We start from the raw sequence: 16,175 nt of genomic DNA, 5'->3' as shown, positions 1-16,175 counted from the left end.
TCATGAGTTGATGCTTATAGCCGAGTGGTTTGCAGTGTGTCCTCTGATAACTCTTCGCAATGCTCTACATGGGTGGATGTTACGCATTTGGAGGAAAAATGATGTGAAAATTAATCCCCCTAGCACTACAGATGTTCCAACAGCAATTAGTGCATGTCCTGGAAAAGGCAATGGTACTTCATCGACATAAATCTGAAAAGAAAAAGCAAAGTGCTTATGTAAAACACTGGACATTGTATGATCCCCACAACGAACCACACAGCAAAATTCCACCCGGAGTTCTGTGGACACTCAGCATCCTCTTCCACCCACTCTCTCACTCTCTGCCATGCCCCTTCCAAGCCTTCTCCAGCACACAAATTCTCCCCGTGTTTTTATCTTTATGCATAACTTGGATTGACAAACAATGTTTCATTTTCTCATTCATCACCCCATTTCATACTTTGTGCGTTTATTGTACCTGAAATTCATCAGCTAAGTCACAAAAGCTGACTCCAGGAACTACAGACACCCTGAAGTGAAACAGCTCAGAGCCCTGTGGAACAAACACAGATGGTCATTATGTGTGTGTGTGTGTGTGTGTGTGTGTGTGTGTGTGTGTGTGTTTTCTTTAAATAAAGATACCCATGGGAGCCACTTCCTTAGATGTCATCTATGAGGAGTGCCAAGGCTCTTGGGTATGTACATCACATATAAAATTAAAGGTTATTGAAACAAGAATTCATTAACATAGTTTTACTTTCAGAATGAAACTAAAACATAAAACAATTTGTCTGTCATGAATACTTTGATTTATCCCTCGTATCTGTGGGTTTAACATATCTCTGCGTTTCCACTGGTTTTCACACTTACCTGGGCTTTATGTATCCTTTCATAATCCCTACCTTCTATAAAGAACATTTTTGCTTCTCTTTAACCAATTGATCTCGCCTATTTCTTAGAAAATAGTAAATTAACTTTCTGTTCAACACTTAGATTCCTATCAAAATAAGACAGCAAAAGAAATAAAGAAAAGGAAACATTTTCTATATACTTTAAAACTGCTGTTCCTACCATCAATCAACATCAAAATTGTCAATCTTACTTTAACACACATGCTTTCCTTTAACCTCTACCTGGTAAAAATGAAAATGCTGTCAACTCACCCTTATACTGAGGTTGAGACCTAAAGGATTATACACTGGAGTTTTAAGCCTTGACTCTAAGTAAGTCTTCAACTTCTTAACACTCTCTGGCACCGTTTGCTCTGAAATACACAGAACACATTTTGAGCACATCATATTTTCACATTTTGCCTAGAAGTTGAGCTACAGTGAAAGATTCTGGCAACCCATGCTCTTCATTTTGTTTGATTTGTAAGTATCTTTAGGGTTGGATTTTACTAAAGATATTTTAATATAGGCTTAAGCAGAAGAGTTAAGAGAAAAAAGTAAACACTCAGAAAAAAGAAAAATATATGCAGAGCAGGAGCTGCAGAAGATAAGACAGATCCAAGTGTGAGGGTCGGCTCATGGAAGAGTTATCTATTGTTATTTAAAAAGTGTCTGGTAATTAGGTGTGACAGGAAAGTTGAGTGGTTAGGAGTGCTAGCTGCTCTTGTTGAGGACCTGGGTTCAATTCCCAGCAGCCATATGGCAGCTCACATCCACCTGCAACTCCAGTACTAGGGGATCTGATGGTGTCCTTTGGCCACTGAGGGTATTAGGCATGTAAGTGACGCACAGACAAGCAAGTAAAACAACCATATTCATAAAACATAAGGAAATTCTGGCACTGGGGATTGAACCAGTTCATGGTAGATAAGCACGCTACTGCCAATATACGTCCTAACTTCTCTTGGGGGGAGGTGAGTTAGATTAACCGCCCACATTGATCCAATGTCCTCCTCGAGGAGAGGCCTTCTGGGCACCCTCTAGCCTCTTACTTATGAGAAACCAATCCTGACATGAATGTGTTGCATTTTCCCTAGTCGTGGGCAAATGGTTTTCCTAAGATGGCAGTCAAGTTGCACAATAGGATCATTGATGGGTTCTCTAAGAGAAGCAGACAGCTCTCCTACCTACGTTCTAAACGCGTGAGTCAGGGTTGGGTCTTGTAAGCTCTAGTGGTGTGATGGTAAGAGGAGCTAAAGCAAATAATTCAAACTGACTATTTTCTCAGCTGATTTTCATTGAGGATACTCTCACCATGGCTAACTTACTAGTTTAGCAGTCAGCTTGTAAAATACTTCTATATGTAAAAGTCAGTTCTCCAAATCTGGTAAGAGCCACCAGGAAACCACAGAAACTGGGAATATTAATCATGGACAATGGAAACTTTGTTTTCTTTACTGGAGTTTTCACTTCAATAAGGCATTAAATTTGGCAGAGTAAGACTCACTGACTACCATATGTTTACAGACTTAGTGATATAGTGATGACTAATCAAAGTTTGAATTCGCTTCATCCACCCGCTTCACCAGGCCCAGCTGCCATCTTCATGCCTCCTTGGTGGAGCAACACTGGGGATTGAACCTAGGGCTTTGAGCATTCTAGGCAAGCATTCTGCTACTGAGCTACAGCCTCAGTCCTTGTCTAGTTCTCTCTGTCTCTATCTATCTATCTATCTATCTATCTATCTATCTATCTATCTATCACCTAAAAATATCCATGCAAAAATAAATATAAAATATGCAACTAACACTGAATTTAGGTAAGGTCCCTTTTGTATTGTCTCTTTCCAGCTCTTTTACCATGAAATCCCCACTCTCTTTTCTTCTTTCTTTTTGGGACAATGGCTCATATAGCCAGGCTGGTCCTATCTCACTCTAAAACTGTAACTGGCCTTTAACTTTGATCCTCCTGCCTCTACCTACCAAGTTCTGGGATTACAACTGTGTCCTAAAAAATCAGCTAAAAAGTCTTCACAAAACTTTACTTGCATAATTAGAAGCATATCCTACAGAATGTCTGGAAGCACGGAGAACATTTAGGTAACTGCTGACACGGTGAATAATGAAGACACACAACTGGCACACAGCAAAAACTCCATCATTGTTGCTACTCATCTCCAACATGACTTTTAGGCTCATCTTTGTGCGTCACTTATTTGCTAAAGGTTTGTTTTTAGTTGTGTTTGCATGTGGGTATGTGTAGCACCCTACACGCACAGGCATAGGACACTTTGCAGCTGGAGTTGCAGACATTGTGTGAGCTGCTTGACATGGGCCCTCTGCATGAGCAGTATGCTCTTAACTACCGAGTGAATTCCCCAGTTCTACAGTTCAAATTAAAAACAAAACCAAACTGGCCTTGTACCAATGAACCCAGGTTACGGGAAGGAACATAAAAGGAGATGACAAAGGTGAAAATGCCAATGATTCAACTCCTTTTCCCCAAAACTCCTGGCTATTTCTCCTGTGAACAGGCTTTGTGATCCACTCATTTTTTTAAAAAAATCAGTAATAATAAAATGGCTTGTAAGATAAGCATAGAAGACAGAAAACCATACTTAGTTCCCAGTTTTTTCTCATATTGACTTCAGTCACGGTAACCAAATATGGGGGTTCCACAGAGAATCTTCCTCTTTCATTGAGAATCTCCAAAAGGACTGGGTATTGTGTGACTGGAAACCTGAAGCGATGAACCTAAAATACAAATTCCATGAATGAATATAAGTCTGGAAATTCAATAGTATCATTCTTGATCAAGAAATGAATGAGATTTTGACAGAACCTTGGCTGTTCTAAGTGGAGTGCTTCCTAAAACCTCTGCCTTTCAGACACAAAAAGAGTCTATCATAACAAAATCCATGCAAATTCCAAGGCAGAAAACATGGTAATGAGATGCATAACTTTTAAAAACAATGTGTGGATTTGGTATACAAACTGATCGGTGTCATTATGGAGATTTCTTACATATATTTTCTAATACACACACATATAACAATATTTATTATATAGAATTATTGTGGGATTTTCTTCCATCATTATCATTCTACTTTTGGTTTGTTTTTTTTTTTTTTTGTGCATCTCTTCTCTTCTCCCCAGACACACCTCCCTTCTGTTTTTATGTCACATAAATTCTCTTCTCTATCTAACCCATTTAAGATCTCTTCCTCTGCTTGCTTGGTCTCTTTTCTTCTTTTTACTCCCCCAATTCACACTTACGTGTAGAGTCTTCACATGCGGAATAACACAGGACTTTTCTTCTAGGCCTGACTTATTTCACTTTACACAATGATCTCCAGTACCGACTATCTTCCTGTAAATGTGATCTGATGTTTTTTCACATCACAAAAACACATTGTACAACATATTGTCTATCCATGTGCTGATGGACATTTTGGATGGTTTCCTTTCTTAGTCTTGTGAGCATTGCAGTAATAAACATGTATGTGGTATAGTAATAAACTCTGTGGGATAGTGACAAGGTCCTTTGGGTCTGTCTCCAGGAGCAGTATCTGGGGCACATGGTAGCCTGAAAATTACATTAAGTTAAATTAATTCATTAGTAGTATGATTGTTAATTGTGTGTGAAACGTGTATATATTTGTACCCATGACATGGAGAGGCCAGAGTAAGTACTTTTCTTTTAATTTGGAGATAAGTGTAGTTAATTCCTCTAAGTGCAGAAGTCAGATCTTTTCAACTGTGTCATATTCGGTTCTAAGTCACAACAGACATTATTTTCACATGTGGGATTACTTTTTGTTTTGTTTTGTTTTGTTTTGATTACTTTGTTTTTAAGATGTTTTTATGTTTTTGCTTTCATGTTTGTCTCCAAGCCACGTCAATACAGTGCCAGTAGAAGCCAGAAGAGGGCATCAGAGCCTCTAGAACTGGGGTTCCAGAAGGTTGTGAGCTGCATGTGGCTTCTGGGAATTGAACCTGGGTCTTCAGCAAAAGCAACAAATGCCTTTATGCCATGCCTCCAGCCTCCACGTCTGAGTTTTCATGTTTGACTAAAGGCACATTTGCAATCACAGGAATGGGAAATCATTGCATCATCAGGTAAATATGAATTGTCTTACCTTTTCTTTGCAGTCTGAGAAAGCGACAGCATGTGAACCCTTTTGATGTTCAGTGCAGTTGCACATTTCCCGACGGGTGGCATTGGCGCACTGTTTGTATTTGCCAGTTTCCTGCAGACAGAAGCAGCAGAGGTTGCCTTGTTTTCATGATTTAGAAATTTTCCAAAGTAAGTGCTTAGGGAATACTTATTCTCTGAATAATAAAATTTCAAGAGGTTAAAGAAGAAGATTCATTCAGGATAAAATCAGAGACGCTAGTGGTATAGATATGCAGAAAGCGCTTGCCCAGGAGATTATGAAGGGTGTAATGTAACAATATTTCTGCACAGTTCTTTCAGGTTGCACATGGACATTTTTTTTTTTTTTTTGGACATTTTGTTCTGAAAAAGGTACATCTTCCTTTTCCTTTCACGGTGAAGTTTCTCCGACTAGTGTGAAAGCCCGTGGAGATACCCTTTGTCATGTGCAGAGCTCTATCTTTAGAGAATGTTGACAAGTGTCTGGTAACACTGGAAGTACTGAAACGTGCAAGTGTCCCATACCCCAAATCCTGCACTCAAAACCCTCCCGGGGGTAGTTGTGGCAACACATGTCAGCAAACTCACCACCTTGAGTCAAGAAGATCAGGGGTTTCAGTCAGCCTGGACTACATAGAAGTTTGAGCTAGTGTGGACTATATAGCAAGACCTAGTTCAACAACTCAAAATAAACGAATGATCAAATTTCCATCTTAATTATTTCATATCAACTAGATATATTTCCTACTTAACTCCCCAGAAAATTATGGTGGGGAGAACCCCGGGAAGGTAAAGCTATACATGCAACAAAAAAATTCTTATGTTAATAAAGGGAATGGTTGTAGTAACAAAACAGATTTTATCTTTGGAGGAAACAGAGTTGGAGAGCTCGGGGTCTTAGTGCCTCATAGCTTAGAGCAGAATTTCTTGCCCAAACCCAAGATTCAGCAAGAAGTATGTTAACCTCTAAACAGTTTGTGTGTGTGAAAACATGCATACAATATGTACTATTAGTTTGTTCAACTCTCTCTCTTTTGAGACAGTATCTGTGTGTGTGTATGTGTGTGTGTGTGTGTTTGTGTGGTGCATGTCTTGGTGTGTGGGTCTGGGCCAGAGCAAACCAGCAGGGGTCTGTTCTTTATTTCTATTCCATCCTAGGGGTCAGACTGAGTTCAGGCTTGATGGCCAGGGCCTTTGTCAGCTGACCTAGATCATGAGCACACTGATTTCTTAAATATAACTCAAAAACTGCATTAGTTCATTTATAGACACATTCTTTACCTTTGATTTCTGAAACAGATTTCTTGGGATGGGTTTGCTAGGGTCTGCATGATAAAAGTTATCAGTCAGTGGAATAGAAATTCCCATATTAGATGGAGGCCTGTAGTTTACCTGCAGATGATTAGGTAAAGAAAGAGGGCCACGGGTTATTATTCACCATAGCATAAACATTTTGGCCTTTTCAGAAAACTGTTTCATGCAAACAATTCACTTCTAGCTCCAGGCATTACAATGAATTTCTCCTCTTCAGTACCTCTACCCCTCAGGTTCTGTAATTTCAAAGACCTTACCCTGTGATGATGTCATTTGGACTTTGTAAAGAGGTGAAAATGACTTTTAGTTCTTATAGTAGCTGCCATGAAGTTACTTCAGGGCGTGTCCAAGCATTTTAGAGAAGAGGCTCAGTGATTCAGTCAGAACACAGCCTCAAGTTTGATTATTTGTTTTCTGTCACAAAACTAGAAGTAGTACTTTAGCTAATTTTTAGCTTTGAAATGGTCACAAGAATCCCCAAATAAGACAAGACACAACAAAATAAGTGGCCGAGCAGATGGCTCAGCTGGTAGTGTCTGCCACTCAAGGGGAAACTCAATTGTGCCAGCACTAACCCCTAACCCCAATACAGAGGGCAGAGACAGGCCTATCTGGAGAGCTTGTCTGCAGATCTAGGTAAAATGGTGACCTCTAGGCTCAACGAGAGATCTTCCTCAGAAACAAGGCAGATTTAGGAAGACACCTGAGGTTAACTGCTGGCCTCCACATAAGCCCATGTGGTCAAGCTTTCCTGCACACACAATTGCAAGCACGCATGATGGCCATTCCCATACACACAAGAACAAAATTAGAGGACTCACAGATACTAACAAAACAAAAGCAAAAGTTATTATACTGAAATGCGATTGTTCACAGGAGAACTGGAAGGTCAAGTTCAATATTTTGAGATTTTACTGAAGGGGGGAAAAAAACTAAACCCAAAGAGAAATGGAATTGTTTAGATATATAAGCTTGAGACAAAATCATTGTAAGTCAATATGGTTGCATGTATCACAAAATCCCAAGATTATACCACCATTATATTAATAACATTAATGATGATGAGGGAAGTTAGTGACAAAAATAATTATTTCAGGAAGCATTAATGGGTTTGAAACGAATCATCACCATCACATTCTTGAAATGACCCACAGTTTGAAAACGATGAAACTGCTAGAGGTCCTCAGAGCAGAACTGCTAACAGGGAATGGCCATGCAAGGCCGCAGGAGAAGCACATGCCTTGCCCTCTTAAAGGGGGCAGAGCCAGGATCTTACCGGCAGAGTCTTGATCATATTGAAGCCCAGGCTGTCCTCGTGAACTCCGCTGACCCAGTCTTCAGGCGGGATGTCAGCGTCAGGGACGTGGTGCATGGTCCTGAGGTAACTGCAGCTGCTCTTCATGGTTGTCACCAGTGTAGTGACAAGGCAATCGGTTGATGCGTCCCACAGAACCAGTGCCAGCGAAGTGGAGCCCTGGAGACATCCCAAAGCGGAAGGTTACAATCCCGGAGACATCCAAAACACATCGGGTTTTGTTTTGGTTTATTTTGTTTTTTCCTGACCATTGTATTTTTTCCTTTTTTTTTAATTTTAATGTTAATTTTTTCTACAATTTATTCAATATATATTCCGATGGAAGCCCCCCACCCTCAACTCCTCCCAATCCCACCCTCCTTCCCACTGAAAGGGGGAGTTCTCCACCATTGCCATCTGCCTATAGCTTGTTAAGTCCAGTCCTATCAGGACTGTCTGGTCCTCTTCCTCCATGGCCAGGCAAGGCCGCATCACCAAGGGCGAATAATAAGTCAGTTGAATAATCAACTGACTTCATGATAGAGGCAGCCCCTGCTCCCCTCACTCAGAGATCCACATGGAGACTGAGGTGCCAACTGGCCACATCTGAGCAGGGGGTCTAGGTCCTCTCCATGCATGGTCCTAGGTTGATGCATCAGTCTCTGCAGCACCCCCTGGGCTCAGATCCTTTAGCTTTGTTGGTCTCCTTGTGGGGCTCCTGTCCCCTCCATGTCCTTCTATGCCCACCCCTCTCTTCCTCCTTAAGACTTCCTGTGCTCTGCCCAAAGTTTGCCTATGAGTCTCAGCTTCTACTTTGATACCCTACTGGGTAGAGTTTTTCAGTGGCCCTGTGTGGTAGGCTCTTGTCTTGTTCCCTGTTTTCTCCATCTTCCAATGTCCATCTTGTTTGCCTTTCTGAATGATGATTGAGTATCTTACCCAGCGTCCTTCTTCTTGCCTAGCTTCTTTAGGTGTACAGATTTTAGAATGTTTATCCTATATTGTATGTCTAATATCCACTTATAAGTGAGTATATACCATGTGTGTCTTTCTGCTTCTCGGATACCTCACTCAGGATAATCTTCTCTAGTTCCCACCATTTGCCTGAAAATTTCATGGTTTCCTTGTTTTTAATTGCTGAGTAGTAATCCATTGTGTAAATGTACCACAATTTCTGTATCCATTCCTCAACTGAGGGACATGTGGATTGTTTCCAGCGTCTGGCTATTATGAATAAATGTGCTATGAACATGGTTGAGAAAATGTCCTTGTTGTACTTAAGTGTTTCTCTGCCATTTGATATTCCCCTGTTGAGAATTCTCTGCTTAGCTCTGTGCCCAAATGGGATTATTTGGTGTGTTGGTTTCTAATTATATGAGTTCTTTTTATATTCTGGATATTAACCCTCTGTCAGATATAGGATTAATGAAGATCTTTCTGCAGTCTGTAGGCTGTCATTTTGTTCTGATGGAAGAGTCCTTTGCTTTACTGAAGTTTTCTGTTTTATGATACCCATGTATTAATTGTAGATCTTAGAACCTGTGCTGTTGGTTTTCTGTTAAGGAAACTGTTACCTGTGCCAATGAACTCAAGGCTCTCTCCCGCTCTTTCTTCAAACAGAATTAGTGTGCCTGATTTTATGTTGAGATCTTTGATCCACTTGCACTTTAATTTTGTGCAGAGTGATAGAAATGGGTCTGTTGCCATTTTTCTGTATGTTAGACCAGCACCATTTGTTGAAGATGCTATCTTTTTTCCATGGTATGGTTTTGGCTTCTTTGGAAAAAATTAGTTGTCCATAGGTATGTGAGTTTATTTCTGGGTCTTCATTCCGATTCCATTGATCCACCGTTCTGTTTCTATGCCAGTACCATGCAGTTTTAATACTGCTGCTCTGTAGCACAGCTTGAGATCAGGGATGGAGATGCCTCCAGAAGATTTTTTATTGCACAGGATTGTTCTAACTATTCTGGTTTATTTTGTTATTCTATATGAAATTAAGAGTTGTTCTTTCAAGGTCTGTAAAGAACTGTGTTGGTATTTTGATAGGAATTGCATTGAATCTCTAGATTGCTTTTGGTAAAAAGGCCATTTTTACTATGTCAACCCTACCAAGCCATGAACATGGAAGATCTTTTCATTTTCTCATATCTTCTTCAATTTCTTTTTTTCAGAGACTTGAAGGTTTCTTTTGAAAAGGTCTTTCACTTGCTTGGTTAGAGTCACACCAAGGTACTTTATGTTATTAGTGGCTATTGTGAAGGGTGTGGTTTCCCTAATTTCTTTCTCAGTTCTTTTGTTTTTGCTATACAGGAGGGCTACTGATTTCTTTTAGTTAAATTTGTACCCAGCCACTTTGCTGAAGCTGTTTATCAGATGTAGGAGTTCTCTGGTTGAATTTTTGGGGTCACTCATGTATACTATCATATCACCTGCAAATAGTGATATTTTGACTTCTTCTTTTCCGATTTGAATCCCCTTGATCTCCTTTAATTGTCTTATTGCTCTAGCTAGGACTTCCAGTACTATGTAGAAGAGTTATGGATAGAATGGGCAGTCTTGCCTTGTCTCTGATTTCAGTGGGATTGAATTAAGTTTCTCTCCATTTAGTTTGATGTGGACTATAGGCTTGCTGTATATTGCCTTTACTATGTTTAAGTAAGTGCCTTGTATCCCTAATCTCTCCAGGACTTTAAACATGAAGGAGTGTTGGTTTTTATCAACTGCCTTTTTTTTTCCATCTAAGGAAATGATCATGTGGGTTTTTTTTCCTTTCAGTTTTTTTATATGGTGGATCACACTGATGGATTTCCATATATTGAACCACCCCTGAATACCAGAGATGAAGCCTACTTGGTCATGGTAGATGATATCTTTGATGGTGTCTTGAATTCGGTTTGCAAGTATTTCATTGAGTATTTTTGCATCAGTGTTCATAAGGGAAGATTGGCCTGAAATTCTATATCCCCTAAGGAAATAGAAGTTGTTATCAAAAGTCTACCATGCAAAAAAAGCCCACGACCTGATGGTTTCAGTGCTGAATTCTACCAGAACTTCAAAGAAGAGCCAACACTAATACTCTTCAAACTCTTCCATAAAACAGAAACAGAAGGAACATTACCAACCTCATTCTATGAAGCCACAGTCACCTTGATACCTAAACCTCACAAAGACCCAACAAAGAAAGAGAATTTCAGGCCAATCTTTTTATTTTATTATTTTATTCACTTCATAGCCTTATCACAGCCACCCTCCCTCCAAAATATATTGATTTTAATTATCCAGAAAATGATCTCTGATAGTTGTGTTTTGGTCTTGAATGGGCAAGGTTATTAAGCATATAGCAATCTCGCCAAAGAAAAAGAATAAATAACAGGAAGTTGAGAGATACAAAACAATATTAAATCAGGTAGTCAAACCCGTGGCACATTCTGACTGAGATTGTCTCTTTTTTTTGGTTGCTAGTTTTTCTTCTTACATTTGTGTGTGTGTGTGTGTGTGTGTGTGTGTGTAAGTCAGAGGACAACTTGAGTGAGTTGGTTCCTTTCTCATCTAAACCTTCCAAGTGCTGGGATTATAAATGTGCAGTAACATACCTGGCATATGTCCTGCTTGGATGTATCCCTGGGCTTCATGCATGCCAGACAAGTGCTTCCCCAACTGAGCCACAGTGGGTTGGCCTTGAAATTAGTTGCTATTGTTTCTTTGTCTTCTAATATTATATTTTAACTATGTTGTGAGCAAGACACTTATTTTCAAGTCCTGTCTCTAGCGCTTAAATTTGAATGTTCACATCACCCTGTATGTGGAGGAAATTTTCTTTTACAATTCCATTAAACAAATTTCCTATGCCCTTTCATTTTCTCTGAGTTTCTTTTCCTATCCTGTGGATTCTTAAACGTGGTCTCATGATCAAGCTGTCAAGTCTTAGTGGTAGAAAATTATGGGCATGAAATCCTAGTTTGTTTGTTTGTTTGTTTTGTTGCTATCTGAATGTATTCTTTACCAGACCTGATCATCAATTTCTGATGTTCTTTCTTCTGCTTGGTCAAGGTTCCTGAAAATGCTTTCCACTGTGTTTTTATTTGATCTATCTAAAAATTTCACCTACAACATTTCCACTTGTTTTTTTCTTAATCTTCAAAATCTCAGTTTTCTTGTTTAATTAATATTTTGTCTGTGATGCTAGCTTTCTTTTTGAGCACCAGAACTGATTTTTTTTGTGTGTTATTAGTCTGTTTATTTGAATCCTCCTCCAGATTACTGGTCATTCGAATTTAAGAGTTAGAGATAGGACGACTTGGAAATCAGTTTTAGGTCTCGATGTAGTTAAAATACTAATATCAGAAAACGAAGAAGCGATAGTAACAACCATTTTAAGTGTTTGCCTTTGAAGCCTTTGTCTGGCCCTTTAATTATTTTGTTATCTTTGAGAGTTGGTTTTTCTTTTTTAATTTTTACTTTTACTTTATTTTCACAATTTGTTCATTACATATCCTGATTGAAGCCCCCTCCTTCAACTTTTTCTAGTCCCACCCATCCTCTCTCTTTCCCTATCCCCTTCCTCTAGTCCACTGAAAGTAGAGTTCTCCTCCTCTGCCACTTGCCAATAGCTTATCAGGTCTCATGAAGACTGCCTAGATCCTCTTCCTTTGTGGCCTGGCAAGACTGCATCTCCGGGGCAAGTGATCAAAGAGCAAGCAATCAAGTTCATGACAGAGGCAGCCTCTGCTCCCCTTTCTAAGGGACCCACATCAATCCTGAGCTGCCAATAGGCTAGATCTGAGCAGGGGTTCTAGGTCCTCTCCCTGCATAGTCCTTGGTTGATGCATCAGTCTCTGCAGCACCCCCTGGGCTCAGGTCCTTTAGCTTTGTTGGTCTCCTTGTGGGGCTCCTGTCCCCTCCATGTCCTTCTATCCACCTTCCTTCTTCCATAAGACTCCCTGTGCTCTGCCCAAAGTTTGACTGTGGGTCTGCTTCGATGTCCTGTTGAGTGAATCCTTTCAGAGGACCCTCTATAGTAGGCTCCCATCCTGTTTCCTCTCTTCCGCTGCTTCTGGTATCTATCCCGTTTGCCATTATGAATGAGATTTAAGGATCCTCCCTAGGGTCATCCTTAGTGTTAAGCTTCTTTAGGTCTGTAGATTTCAGTATGGCAATGTTATTTGGCTAATATCTGCTTATAAGTGAGTGCATACCATGCCTGTCTTTCTGTTTCTGAGTTACCTCACTCAGGATGATCTTTTCTAGTTTCATCCATTTGCCTGCAAACCTCATGATTTCCTTGCTTTCAATTCCATTGTGTAAATGTACAACACTTTCTGTATCCATTCCTCCATTGGGGGACATCTAGGACATCTTCTGGCTATTACAAATAAAGCTGCTATGAACATAGTTGAGCAAATATCCTTATTGAATGATGCGGCATCTTTTGAGTATATGCCCAGGAATGATAGAGCTGAATCTTGAGGTAGTGCTATTCCCAGTTTTCTGAGAAAGTACCAGATTGATTTCCAAAGTGGTTATACAAGTTTGCACTCCCACCAGCAATGGAGGGGGGTTCCCTTGTCTCCACATCCTGTCCAGCATGTGTTGTCACTTGAGTTTTTTGTTTTGTTTTGTTTTGTTTTTTAAGATTTATTATTTATACAGCATTCTGTCTGCATGTGCACCTGTACACCAGAAGAGGGCACCAGATCTCATTATAGATGGTTGTGAGACACCATGTGGTTGCTGGGAATTGAGCTCAGGACCTTTTGAAGAACAGCCATTCTTTTTTTTTTTTTTTTTTTTTTTTTTTTTTTTGTGTGTCACACAAGGTCATTTAATTAAATTATGAAAAATAAAATGAATATAACCGGGATCACACATAGATATAAACATTTAAATAGATCCATTGAACTCAAAATAAAACATGAATAGTTACAGTAGAGGCATAACAAGAAATATACATTATTTTTTAAATTTTTAATTTTTATTAATTACAATTTATTCACTTTGTTTTTTTTTGTTTTTTTTTTTTTTAATGACAGTCAGCCAAAGGTTGCTGGCTCCATTGTCTAGAAACAATCTCTGAGAACTCACAGTCTGAATCTTTTTTTTTTTAATTTTTTTTTTATTTATTTATTTTTTATTTATTTTTTATCAGTTACATTTTATTAACTCTGTATCCCAGCCATGTCCCGATCCCTCATTCCCTCCCAGTCCCTCCCTCCCTCCCTCATCTCCACCGTGCCCCTTTCCAAGTCCACTGATAGGGGGGACCTCCTCCCCATTCATTTGATCCTGTTTTATCAGGTATCTTCAGGACTGGCTGCAAAGCTCTCCTCTGTGGCCTAACAGGACTGCTCCTCCCTTCGGGGGTGGGGAGACCAGAGAGCCAGTCATTGAGTTCCTGTTAGAAATAGTCCCTAAGAACAGCCATTCTTAACCACTGAGCCATCTCTCCAGCCCTGTCACTTGAGTTTTTTTTTTTATCTTAGCCATTCTGATTGGTGTAAGATGTAATCTCAAGAGTTGTTTTGATTTGCATTTCACTGATGACTAATGATACTGAGCATTTCCTTAAGTGTTTCTCTGCCATTTGATATTCCTCTGTTGAGAATTCTCTGCTTAGCTCTGTAACCCATTTTTAAATTAGATTATTTGGTTTGCAGTTTGGTTTTTCAGGGTTTTTTTTGTGATCTTTTAGAGGTATCATGCTGCTTTGTCTTCGTATGTTGTATTTTTGATTGTGCATCTACTGAGATGGCTATGATTTCTGATCTTATTCAGGATTCTTCTTAGGAAATAGCATTAAAAACCTCTGCTTTCCTTTCTGTTCTTCTTGAGGTGACAGAAATACCCCTGACAAAAGCATCTTTAAAGGGAAAGTGCTTATTTGGCTCTCTGTTAGCAGTTACAGTCTGTCCTCACAGTGAAGTCAGCGTGGCAGACTTGAAGCAGAGAGGCACATTACAGGCACAGCCAGGATAGACAGCAAGGGCTAGTGCATGGCTCCGTGGTCAAGAGAGCTTAGTGCTCTTGTGCTGAACCTTGATTCTGTTCCCAGAACCCATGGCCGCTCCTAACCACCTGTAACCCTCCCTACAGGGCACCCCACACCCTCTTCTCCTCCCTGAGGGCACCGGGTGAGCATATGGTGCACATATAAGCCATGAAGGCAAAATATAAAACAAAACAAATACATCTTTACAAAAGAGTGGAGCACAGGGCATCTCCTCCCATGCCCCCAGTTTAGTGCTTCAGCCCATGGTCCAGCCCATGAAATGCTGCTGCCATATCCAGGATGAGTATTGCCACCTCTATTAAACTAATAAATAAAATTTTTCTTAAGTGTGCTGGTAGGTCAGCCTAATCTAGGCAAGTGCATCGAGGAGCCTTTCCCAGGCGATCGTATATTATATAATTTTGTAGTTAAAGCTGACCATTAGTACCCCAGAAGCACCTAGAAAGGTGGAAACAAACTGACATATGAGTAGCATAGCCAAACTAAATAAGATATAGAAATATAATAAAACATATTAATTAAAACCAGGTAGTATACTACCAATAATCATATAAAATAAAATTTCCCAAAAGAATGTAGAGTGAGTTTTGAAATTCAAATCATTAAGGTAAAATAAGAAAAAGTAAGAGGCAGGGTATGGGAAACAAAAGAAAAAAGAAAATGAAGTGGAGAAACAAAAAAAGAGAGGAATTCTGATTAACCACGGAAGAACACACAAAAAAATAAAATTAGATCCCTGAGCTGGGAGCAGCCTTTCCAGGCCACAGAGGAAGACAATGATCCAGTCCTGATGAGACCTGATAGGCTAGGATGAGATGGAAGGGGAGGAGGACCTTCCTTATCAGTGGACTTGGAGAGGAGCATGGGAGGAGATGAGGTAGGGAGGGTGGGATTGGGAGGGAATGAGGGAGGGGACTACAGCTGGGATACAAAGTGAATAAACTGTAATTAATATGAAAAATAAAAATAAAAAAATAATAAATTAGAAGAGATTTACAACTATATAAACAAAAGTTCTTTTACTTTCTATTCTTTTAAGATTCAATTACTATGTACCCAAGGCTGGCCTGGAATTCACTATGTAGGCCAGGCTGGCCTTAAACTCTCATAGATCTGCCAGCTCATGCCTCCAAGGGCTCTGGAATTAAAGGTATGCACCACTCCTGACTATAGTCCCTGAGAGGCACACAGCTGTCAAATTGGTGGCCCATCCTTCCTGCCCCAGCCTGTGCTGTCACAGGAGCTGTCAACATTTGGCATTTGTCCAAATGGTGGCACATTTCAGGGCAGGGACACTTTCTCAGCCTGCTGCCACCATGAGATGGCACCATGGAAGCTGTCCGTGGTGTCTTCTTTCCTTAGCCTGCTGCCATAGCGAGGTACCACTGGAGAAGCTTTTCATGGTGACAGCATCTCCTCTCCAGCTTCCCAGAGCAGCTCCACAGCAATGGCACACCAGCCAAAGCTGCATGATGCCAGGAAGGTCTTCCCATCCCAACCCATGGGTCCAAGGCAAGGAAAGGGTAGTGGA

The 16,175-nt window shown here is 40.1% G+C and overlaps 1 protein-coding gene across 1 annotated transcript in view; it reads right to left on the bottom strand.

Annotated features, from left to right (window-relative positions):
* Catsperb (cation channel sperm associated auxiliary subunit beta) overlaps window positions 1–16,175 on the bottom strand; it is a 124,386-nt gene continuing 108,211 nt past the window's right edge. Inside the window, exons 21-27 of the mRNA XM_060388452.1 lie at window positions 7,618–7,815; window positions 6,309–6,419; window positions 5,011–5,121; window positions 3,490–3,625; window positions 1,146–1,246; window positions 461–535; window positions 1–192 (exon numbers count right to left, since the gene is read on the bottom strand). Of these exons, the coding sequence (XP_060244435.1) occupies window positions 1–192; window positions 461–535; window positions 1,146–1,246; window positions 3,490–3,625; window positions 5,011–5,121; window positions 6,309–6,419; window positions 7,618–7,815 (924 nt within the window). The remainder of the gene's footprint in view (window positions 193–460; window positions 536–1,145; window positions 1,247–3,489; window positions 3,626–5,010; window positions 5,122–6,308; window positions 6,420–7,617; window positions 7,816–16,175) is intronic.

This window comes from Meriones unguiculatus, chromosome 7, assembly GCF_030254825.1.
Source record: "Meriones unguiculatus strain TT.TT164.6M chromosome 7, Bangor_MerUng_6.1, whole genome shotgun sequence".
Taxonomy (NCBI): domain Eukaryota; kingdom Metazoa; phylum Chordata; class Mammalia; order Rodentia; family Muridae; genus Meriones; species Meriones unguiculatus.
The sequence above is the reverse complement of the archived record's forward strand: the minus strand, read 5'-3'. Positions and strand labels throughout refer to the sequence as shown.